General features: G+C 36.6%; 1 protein-coding gene across 1 annotated transcript in view; it reads left to right on the top strand.

Moving 5' to 3' along the window:
• The window catches only part of LOC136041840 (uncharacterized), a 44,259-nt gene extending 39,671 nt beyond the window's left edge, over positions 1 to 4,588 (top strand). Inside the window, exon 5 of the mRNA XM_065726619.1 lies at positions 4,354 to 4,588. Coding sequence (XP_065582691.1) covers positions 4,354 to 4,588 — 235 coding nt within the window. The remainder of the gene's footprint in view (positions 1 to 4,353) is intronic.
• The last annotated feature ends 6,082 nt before the right edge of the window (positions 4,589 to 10,670 follow it).

Raw genomic sequence — 10,670 nt, forward strand, 5'->3', positions numbered from 1 at the left:
AAGAAGCTTGGATAGCATATCCTTCTCAAAAATTTTGCTGAAAACAGATAGGAAAGATAATGGCCTATAATTAGCAGGGTCACTCCAAGAACCACCTTTTTACAGCAGTCTAACCTTAGCTCGCTTGAGAGTTTCAGGGAAAATCTCTTTCTCGAAAGACGGATTCATAAGCTTAGTCAATGGTGACAGAATAGCACACAGAATGGCTCGGATAGTCCTTGTAGGAATTTTGTCTGGTCCTGAAGACGATCATCCTTTAAGAGCATTTACGATACGAGCTACCTAAAATTCAGAAACAGAGTTCAAGACCATTGACTTTGAAAATGAAGGTTCAAGATAGGCTGTAAAATCGCAACGAGAAGTTGCAGAGCTTGCAGAGGAAGCGCTTGTCTTCCCTATATTAGCAAAATAAGAAAATGGCCGTTCTTCTCCTTGAACGGTTTTATCATCGATAATCAGCATTGATGGAACTGAAGGCAGAGAGGGAGTAGGTCTAAGAACTGAATAAATTAAATAATATGTCTTCTTAACATCCTTTCCACATTTCCTATGATAATGCTGAGACTTTGCCTTTCGACACAGAGAATTAAATATACTCCTATAGGCCTTGAATCTTTCATGATGAGCTACAGATGATGAAGCCTTATAAAGCTTTCACAAATAATTTTTCGAAGTATCCTGATTACAAATTCCCAGGATTCCTTCTTTCACTAAATCATAAAAGAAATCAAAAGAGCGGTTAAATTCGCTTCAGGAACCAAAATATCGCATGGCCGATCAGTCAGACGAGAAATAAGTAGTCTTAGCTCAGTATGGTCATAAGGAAAAAATGGGAGATTAGATGGTGATACTTTACTCTACGCTTGATCAGCACTCTTATATCGGGAAATAGCGGAGAAATGGTTAGAAATTTCACTAACCAGCACCGAATTATCTAGGACATCTAATGATGGAAATATATTATCAATGAGAGACGCATGCGTGTCAGTAACTCGGGCTGGTGTACAAACTGATCACATCGGGAACAAACAGCTCCCGAAGAGAGCATCCCCGACAAAAATCTGTAGCTGAAGCAGAACTTTGATCCAGCAGGTTGAGGTAGGAATCGCCCATAAGGATTAGTTCACTGGGATGCTTTTCGACTGAGTCTAAAACTTCTTTCAGAATCTTCATAAACGAAGGAATAGATCCACTGGGGGACCTATAAACCAAACCCACAACTAAATAGTAACGCACTGACTTAATGTCAATAAAAGGGATTAAAAGATTCCTTCCTCATTTCTGCTCAAATCACTTCGGACATTATATGCAAGACGATCAGCAATATAAGGGGCAAGGCCGCCTCTTGCAATCTGTTTCCTGTTCAGCCTCTCCATCCTGTATCCTGGAATATCTAAAAGTATGTTCTTATTTGAATCCAGGAAAGCTTCACATAATCCAATAGCATTAGGAGCTCCGCCACTTACGATCCGTTTCAGCTCATCAAAAGACGAGCAAAGTCCCTGAATGTCAACGTGAAGCACAGAGAAAATATCATCTCTTTTATAGGAGGCAGAACCATTTAATTGCTTAACATACTTGCTTTTATTAGCCGAATTAGTATCCCTATTTTTCTGATTTCTACTAATTATACTTTCAATATCTAAAGTATTATTTTGTAATTCAATTGAAAGTTTCCCCAAAGAGTTGATACCAACCTGGTCACCAAAAGAAATTGTCAATTTACTTACGGTAGATGGTTGATCCGCCCCGCGACAAAACCCACCAGACCAAAGGTTGTCAAAATCACATCAGAGCTATGGCATCTATACAGAGGTAACGCTGAACTGATTCTTATGCACACATGAAACTGAAAAACAAAAAAGAAAAGCCGAAACAACTGAATCTGAAATAAGGAATAGTGGAGACGAAAAAATATAAGGAAAAAAAGTAAAAAGTCATATAATAGAGGTAAGGATAAGTGGGAAAAAGCAGGGAAAGATAAGGAAAAAGAAATAAGGAAAAACTAAGAAATAAACAAAACAAGGATGAGGGATTGTCGATGGATTCATTTGAAGATCGATACACACATACGCAGGAAAATTATTATATTATAGTGAATATAACAGTAAATAGACAAAGAGGATAATGAAAACAAAGGAAGGAACCAGACGAAATAATATAAGGCAAATAAATAACAAAAATTAGTTTCCACTTTCAATTCAAGGAATAGTCACGTTAGACGAACTAACAGAGATCTTAAACGGATAAAAACATGTAGGCTATCCTCTACTCCCGTCCAGTTCTTCGCTTTCGAATTTTTCTTAGCTTCAAGCCAAAAGTTAATACCTTTCAAAATAACTCTGGTTTCAGTCACTTTTACTAACGGGTGCGCAGGCTTTACCCGTAAGCTAAAATTTCTTTACGGTGACGAGCTAGGTCACAGGGTAAGTCGTAATTTACACTTTTATGAGAGCCTTTAAGATTTCCACAATTCTGCATAATGCTATCTGTATCACCAATGCTTGTCAATGTGACTAAAATTGGCACAAACTTATTCCTAGCAGATGATCTAGTAGAAGCCTCTGTCTGTCTATTACTGTTCAAGCGACAGCACTTCACAAATGGAATAGCGTCAGCACTCGCCAATCCGATATCAGTCAAAAGCTGGAAAAAAGCTAGAAATGCCCTAGAAATTTCTTCTTGATACAGTAAGCCGTCCCAAAAATATTTCTGATGTTCCCTTTTGCCCCTTTGACGCCCTCTTCATTTTAATACTCTAAGCCTTTCAAACGTTGTTGCAATTAAAGCAGTAGCTAGAGTAGTTTAGTTGGAGTACCAGTAGTATTAGTAGCAGTGGCAATAGTTTTGTAATTGCATGAACACATTACCATTTTTTCAATTGATTTCCCCCCTTTTCCGCCCTTTAAGCATTCTCTGAAAATTCCAAATTAATACCCAAGTCCGTTCCTGTGATACGGCATTTTCACAATCTGCATGCACATAGTACTTTTTGATTTAATTTAAATTCCCCCTCAATATTCTGTCAAATATTCACCTTCATACACATAGGCTTAATTATACTAGCATAATGGTAGTAGTGGTAGCAGTTGGTATAGTAGTAGCAGTAGTAGGATTGTGTTAATGGCAGTATTGACAGTAGTAGCAGTAGTATTCACAGCTGTAGTGGAAGGCACTATGGAGAAAAGAGGTCTTTGGGGGGTAGGTCTAGTTGACCTCTTTTATTTTTGACTCTTAAAACGGGACTAGAGCTTTTAGTTTCCAGTCAAATGAGCCTCCTATAAAGTTTGTACGACCACCCCTTCCATAAAAACCTTATATAGCTCCGAAGCATAGCTGACAACCCTTGCCATCAGGCTCTGGGGGTTTGTTTCACCCCCCCCCCTAAAGCCTTGCAATCTGATCTTTTGACTATTTTGAATAAAATGGCTATCTCAAAATTTCTTTTGGATGCATTTGGGGAAAAGAGGACGCAGGGGGGGGGGGCTATTTGCCCTTTGACCACTTTTGACTCTTAAAAAGGGAACTTATGATTTTTTGTAGAATGAGCCCCTTGAAGTTTATATGACCAACCCTTCCATAAAAGATCTTAAATGTTAATAATGTGCAAATAGTATAAGTTATAGCCCTTGCCCTTAGGGCTGTCGGAGGATGTCACCCCCAAATACATAATTACTAGACCTTTCAACTGTGTTGAAACAAATGGCTATCTGAAACTTTTGATTGGGTGTGTTAAGGAAATGATGGGCGTAGGGGGAGGGGGAGTAGTTGCCCTCCAATCACTTCAAACTCTCGAAAAAGGCATTAGAACTTTCAATTTCCAATCGAATGAGCCAGTTTAGAGGTTTCTACGACAACGCTTTCTATACGAAGTGCGACGTCTCTAAAAAAAGAACATTGTCCCAGCATCGTTCTTTACTTTACGTTCTTTACAAATCCTATGATTTTATACAGTTTGTCAAAATAGGAATTCAACTTTACTGGGAAGAAAAATTACACTTATGCATGCACTTTGGTATTTTATAGTTAGCGTGCTGAAACCAAAGACACCCCTGAGCCTCTTCTAAGTGTTCATGAAATATATTGACGATAAAACGTGTTCACTTTATCTAAGAATTGGGAATCTCGTTAGAATTTAGACCCTATATTTCATTGCGATCGGTATCAAACCCAAAGAAAATTCGACGTTGCCTAAATTCTAAATAACTAATTTCTACACTACCGAAGATTATTGTGGACGAATAAAATTTGATTTCAGTGCACATTTTGCGTGTCCTAAAAGTTTTGTTTGATTATTTTTTTCTTTTTTTTAATCTGGCTGTTTTTAAACGGTATCATTTGACTCTTTTTCAGGGTTTTTGAGCTATATCTACAAAAATATGTGGAGAATGACCTAACTCATTCACCTTTGAATAGGCTTTTTGGTGCCTGGATGAAAGGGCGATACAAGGAAGAGTGTGATAGTGATTTGAAGCATAAGTGCTCGATGTCTGATGAGGAACTCTTATCAATTCTCAGGGAGAGTTTTTCTAACAGAAGCTCAGCCTCTGATAATTCAGTGCTTGAAGAAAAGTTTTTGATGCAGTGAATGTGCTCGTGCTCTTAAATAGAATAAGTTTAACCTTTAAATGATTCAAAATTTTTTTTTTTTCAAGTATTTGTATATTAGTAACTATTTATTTATTATAAGTTCTATTTAAGTCAAGTCAACTAAATATATTTTTATAAATTCAGCTTTTGAATCGTATTTTTTAAATGTTTTGCTTTAATATAACAAGTCAGATGTGTGTTTCCGTGTGGGTGATAAAATAGTTATAGAACCGCAAAAATGGCTTTAAATTATGAACATGAAAAAAACTTTATTGAGCTTAAAACTGGCTATGAAATTTGATGTGCAAAATAAGGGTGCAATCTTGCTGAAAGCCAAACCATAGAATTCAAATTGCCTACTGGACCCCATTAGAATGCAGTTTTTGGCTTAAGGACACTGTATTTGGTTTCGTCCTCTATTTATAAAAATACAAATTGTATTTATTTCCCAGGAATCAGAGTCGCAGCTTAATTGTTATTATTATTATGCTTTTCTTGAATTCGACAGAAACATAACAGACAAAAATTTCTAATAGCCGAGGATTACAGCCAGATTTAAACACTATTTAAAGGCCTTGAATAAAGCGTAAATTCGAGCTTTCTTACGGTAACACACACACGAAAAGCTGAAATTCCTTGTCCCATGTTTCGACGAAAATCTTGAGACAACTATGGTTTTCCTATAGCTTCAAATATTTTCCAAAAAAACTGTCAATTATGTGTGGTTTTTGTTTGTGCGCGCGAATCACTATTTATGTTCCTCCTAAAATAATTTTGGCGAAAGTGGCTTCGGTAGTATATTTCATTAGATAGCATATACAGCATATTAACTAGTTGTTACTTTGGGAGAAAGGGCTGCATAATTTTAGAAAATAACTACAGAAATAAACAAATTATCTAAGCTTTACTTTCATCTGAAAAACCTTGTTTAATCTGATATGTGTTCGTTTGCGTTATCATATTCAGGAAAATCCAGGAAGTAAGGGGTAACTTACCTCTAGGATCCTCCTGTTCCCTACGGTAACATTAAATTTTTAAAAAATCAATTTGTAGGTTCAACATTACTTCTATTATTCCCCTAAATGTCAGAGGGGCTGCACTCTCATCCTTGAAATTTTCTCATAGCTCAAGGATTGATTTATAATATTTTTGTGTCATTACAGACAATGTAGATATGGGTTTAAATAGAAAAAAAAAATCCATATCTTTCTCTTCAGTTATAAGTATTCTTATATTTTCAAATTTGAAATCAATTGCTTCATTTTAGAGGAGCAATATCAAATGTCAGAGGGGCTGCAATCTCATCCTTTAAATTTTGTCGTAGCTCAAGGATTGATTTATAATATTTTTGTGCTATTATGAAAATGTAGCCTTGAGTTTAGATAAAAAAAAACACATCTCTCTAATCAACTATAATTATTTGCATATTTGGAAACTTGAAATCAATTGCTTCATTTTCAAGAAGCAATATCAAATGTCAAAGGGGCTGCACTCTCATCCTTGAAATTTTGTCATAGCTCAAGGACTGATTTACAATATTTCTGTGCTATTACAGACAATATAGCCTTGAGTTTAGATTTAAAAAAATCCATATCTCTCTATTCAGCTATTAAACAAAAAAAGCAAGTTTTTTAAATGAAAGTAAGGAGCGACGTTAAAACTTAAAACGAAAAGAAATTACTCCGTATGTGAAAGAGCTTTTCCTCCTCAACGCCCCACTCTTTACGCTAAAGTTTAACTCTTTCTCTTAACTCTACATTTTAAAACAGTAAAAAACTTTAACGTAAAGAGCGGGGCGTTGAGGAGGAAAAGCCCCTTTCATATACGGAATAATTACATTGTCATTATGAAAGACACATCACCGAACATTTGTATCTTTTCATTTTTGAGGTGGAGGGACAAACACTTCTTTTTTTCCAAAGATTTATCAAATCCAGGTTTTTGATTTTCAAAGATATGGCGGACCACTTTTTTTCTTTTAATGTCCTGGTGGTGGGACAAAAGCTCCTTCTTTTGCTTCGGCTTGTCTTTTCTCATTCAGAAAGACAAGATGCCAAACATTTTTAAAGGTATCGGAGGCACTGATGACCCTAACCATGTCAAAATCCTAAGCCCAGTCGTCATCGCTATCATTTTCAATTTTGACAAGTTTTGATTCTCGCTGTCTATGTTGATTTTCGTTGATTCGCTCACACGTTCGGTGTTGCATATCTTCTAACCACGTGTGTCTTTGCTCTTCATTTTTATTTTTGACCACGACACCGTCGTCCATCTAACTGTGCGTGTATTTGCTCTTAATTTTCATCTTTGACTTCCTCACATGCTTGGTGTTGTATGTCTTCTAACTACTTGTTTCTTTGCTCTTCATTTCCATTTTTGACATACCGCCGCTTTTCTTCTAACCGTGTATGTCTTTGCTCTTCATTTTCATTTTTGACTCGCTCAAATGCTCAGGGACGCATGTCTTCTAACCGCGTATGTCTTTGCTCTTCATTTTTATTTTTGACACTCTCTAATTGTTGTTTTCACATAAATTCTAACTGCCCGTGTCTTTGCTCTTCATTTTTATCATTGACAAGTTTTTGGATTTTAATTTCAGACAACATAGCAATTGCCTTTGCATTAGCTACCCGTATTGATGTTGTTGTAATTGATGGTGCAAATTTTCGGTTTTTGGCCCTTCCAACATACACTATAGTACATAGATAACTGATGCGTTGGAAATTCAATAACCTTATTTATGTTATGCATGACATCATGTAAGAAAATGCTTATATGGTGTCATAAGAAATGCTTACATGATGTACTAACATGGTAAACGACGTCATTTTCAAAAACCAAATTAAGGCTCTTAATAAATTTTCCAAGATTTCTAACCTATCTAGATCGTTTTTTTTATGCTAGAATATCCCAAGTTACCAATTTCCCCGAAAAAGTATGGACCCGTTTTCGAGAAAGAAAACATAAATAAATAAATACATATATATACAATTATTGCTCTTTTATAACAATAGTATTATAAATATATGTATATATATATATATATATATATATATATATATATATATATATATATATATATATATATATATATATATATACTAGCTGTTGGGGTGGCGCTTCGCGCCACCCCAACACCTAGTTGGTGGGGCTCTTCGCGCCCCCCAAAGCCCCCCCGCGCGCGTAAGCTGTTACGCGCCGTATTAGTTATGCGCCATTGTAGTTGTGTCCCTGTGTCCCACCTGTGAATATAGATTTATATATGTGTTTCAAACTACGTAAAAATTGCGAATATACAACATTCTTGGCTTTCCCATTGTCTGTGCATATACAGAGCCGTATGTACTAATGATGACGTCATATGCAAACGCTCTTTTTACAAACAAACAAACATGCATACACACAACTCGTTTTTATATAGATAGATAGATAGATAGATACAATACAAATTAACTGCGTAAAACTTGCAAATATACAACATTCTTCGCTGTCCAATTGTCGCTGCATATAAATAGATTGTCAGGTTTACCGACCCTAGAACATGCAACGTACAATTGTCCATGGTGGGGCGCTTCGCGCCCCCCCCAAGCCCCCGCGCGCGCTTAAGTCGTTACGCGCATTATTAGTTACGTGCCATTGTAGTTGTGTCCCTGTGTCCCACCTGTGAATATAGATAGATTTATATATGTGTTTCAAACTACGTAAAACTTGCGAATATACAACATTCTTGGCTTTCCCATTGTCTGTACATATACAAAGCCTTATGTACTAATAATGACGTCATATGCAAACACTCTTTTTACAAACAAACATGCATACACACAACTCGTTTTTATATAGATAGATAGATAGATAGATACAATACAAATTAACTGCGTAAAACTCGCGAATATACAACATTCTTCGCTGTCAAATTGTCGCTACATATAAATAGATTGTCAGGTTTACCGACCCTCGAACATGCAACGTACAATTGTCCATGGGAAAAACAATCAGTATTAAGATCTATACCACATTTTTCTAATGATTGACCTTGAGCTTTGTTAATGGTGATTGCAAATGCTAATCGAATTGGGAATTGCAATCTTTTAAATTGAAAAGGCAGATCCGTTGGAATCATGGCCTCACCCTCAAAAGGCCCTGTCAAGATTGTGGCCTCTATTAGGTTTTCCATTGTTTTTTTACGGCAAGTCGCGTGCCATTGCAAAGCTTTGGTGGGTTGATATTTCTTAAAAGTATTATTGGTAAGCCTATTTTTAGTTGTAGCACGTGTGGTGGAAACCCTGAAAGATCTATGGAATTTAAAAATTCAGATGGATAATTAACCGCTTCATTTGGTTCCAAAACTGTGTCGACTGACTTGTAAAGGACTGCCTGGTCTCGAATCTTGGTCAAAACAATATTGTTGATTTCGTGGACGTCTATATTTTTGGGTGCGAGAATCGCTCTTTCACTTAGCCATTTATTATTTTTATAATTTTTTAGAATATTCGGAAATACTTTTTCAATCAATTCATTTTTGAACGTCACTAAATTACAGAAATCAGCAGGTAGTTGTATACGTCCTGAAATTGAGTTCACTGGGAGCTTTCCGTTTCCAATTGCCAGCAATTGATCTGAAAATGTTTGACCAGAGTCATCCAGAGTCATCGTTTTGCAATCGGACACGCATATTTGTAGTTAATTTTAATATTTGTACGTGTGCCCATAAATTAGAATTTTTCAGGCAAGCATTCATTTGGTCTACAGGAGTTGATCTAGGTATTATAGGTAATGTTCGCCTGAAATCTCCCGCAAGCAATATTAATGTGCTGCCAAAGGGTTTCGACTTGCCTCTCAAATCTTTCAAGCATTGATCCAGAGCCTCGAGCGATTTTTTGTGTGCCATTGTGCACTCATCCCAAATAATAAGTTTGCATTGCTGCAATACTTTACTCATCCCAGATGATTTGGAAATATTGCACTTGGGAGTTTCTGTAGAATTCAAATTCAGAGGCAATTTCAAAGCGGAATGAGCAGTTCTTCCACCAGGCAGTAATGTTGCGGCTATTCCGGACGACGCAATTGCCAACGCTATATCATTTTTTGATCGAATTGATGCCAGAATCAGTTTTATCACAAACGTTTTACCAGTACCTCCTGGCGCATCCAAAAAGAAAATTTCTCCAACGTTGTTATCGACACAATGCATTATCGTATCATAAATGTCTTTTTGTTCCGACGTTAACTTGGAAATGTTATTTTGTGCATACGACAATAGATCACTCGTACTGTAACTTTGTTCACGATCCAATTCTACACATGTCGAAACAGCAGCGATACGGTTAGGTGAAGGCATTCCCAAATCCTGAAGAGGTTTGTTTGCCATACGTACGCACAAATCTTCTATAACAACTAAAGTGTAGTTATAAATTTCTGATGTAAAATCAAAAGTCATATCTGACGTCTCTAACTGTTTTCGAAGCAGTATATCTTCGGACATTTTTGACCTATATTTTTCCCATAACTCTGTAGGAGCTGATGGAGAGCAAGTTGTTAAAATGATGCCCAACAATGCACGAATTTGACTTGGGGTTGACGTTTCGCACGCGTCATTGATGCAGTTATCCCAGTGTTGGTCATTCTCCAATAAATTCATAGCTTGGCATGCACTACGGTAAGTGTCATGTATAGTACCGTTTACAGTTCTCAAATACTCAAAGGATGTCGGACCGGGTACATTCACCAAAAGCAGGCGTAGAAAGAAGCATTCATGTTGATTGGGGTGAGCGGTGTAGAGTCTTCCTATCGTGGTATTTTTGATAATGGTAGGTTGGCCGTCGACTGACTTACCCTGTTTTAGACGTTCAAATACTTTATTTTTAGTATTCCACGTGTAATACGAAGGCACTTCAGTATACAGCAGTTTTTTTGCAAAAGAATCATTTTTGCAAAGCGAAAAAAAACTGTTAATGTTGTATCCGGTGGATTCAGGGCTCTTTGTTGCACGTTGGTTTCCGTGAAATAAACACGTTGACCATTCTGTAAATGTACCGCTAAGTGAACAACAGCTGGACTACGTTCATGTATCGGAAATGAAA

The sequence above is a fragment of the Artemia franciscana genome, unplaced genomic scaffold (assembly GCF_032884065.1).
Source record: "Artemia franciscana unplaced genomic scaffold, ASM3288406v1 PGA_scaffold_412, whole genome shotgun sequence".
NCBI lineage: Eukaryota > Metazoa > Arthropoda > Branchiopoda > Anostraca > Artemiidae > Artemia > Artemia franciscana.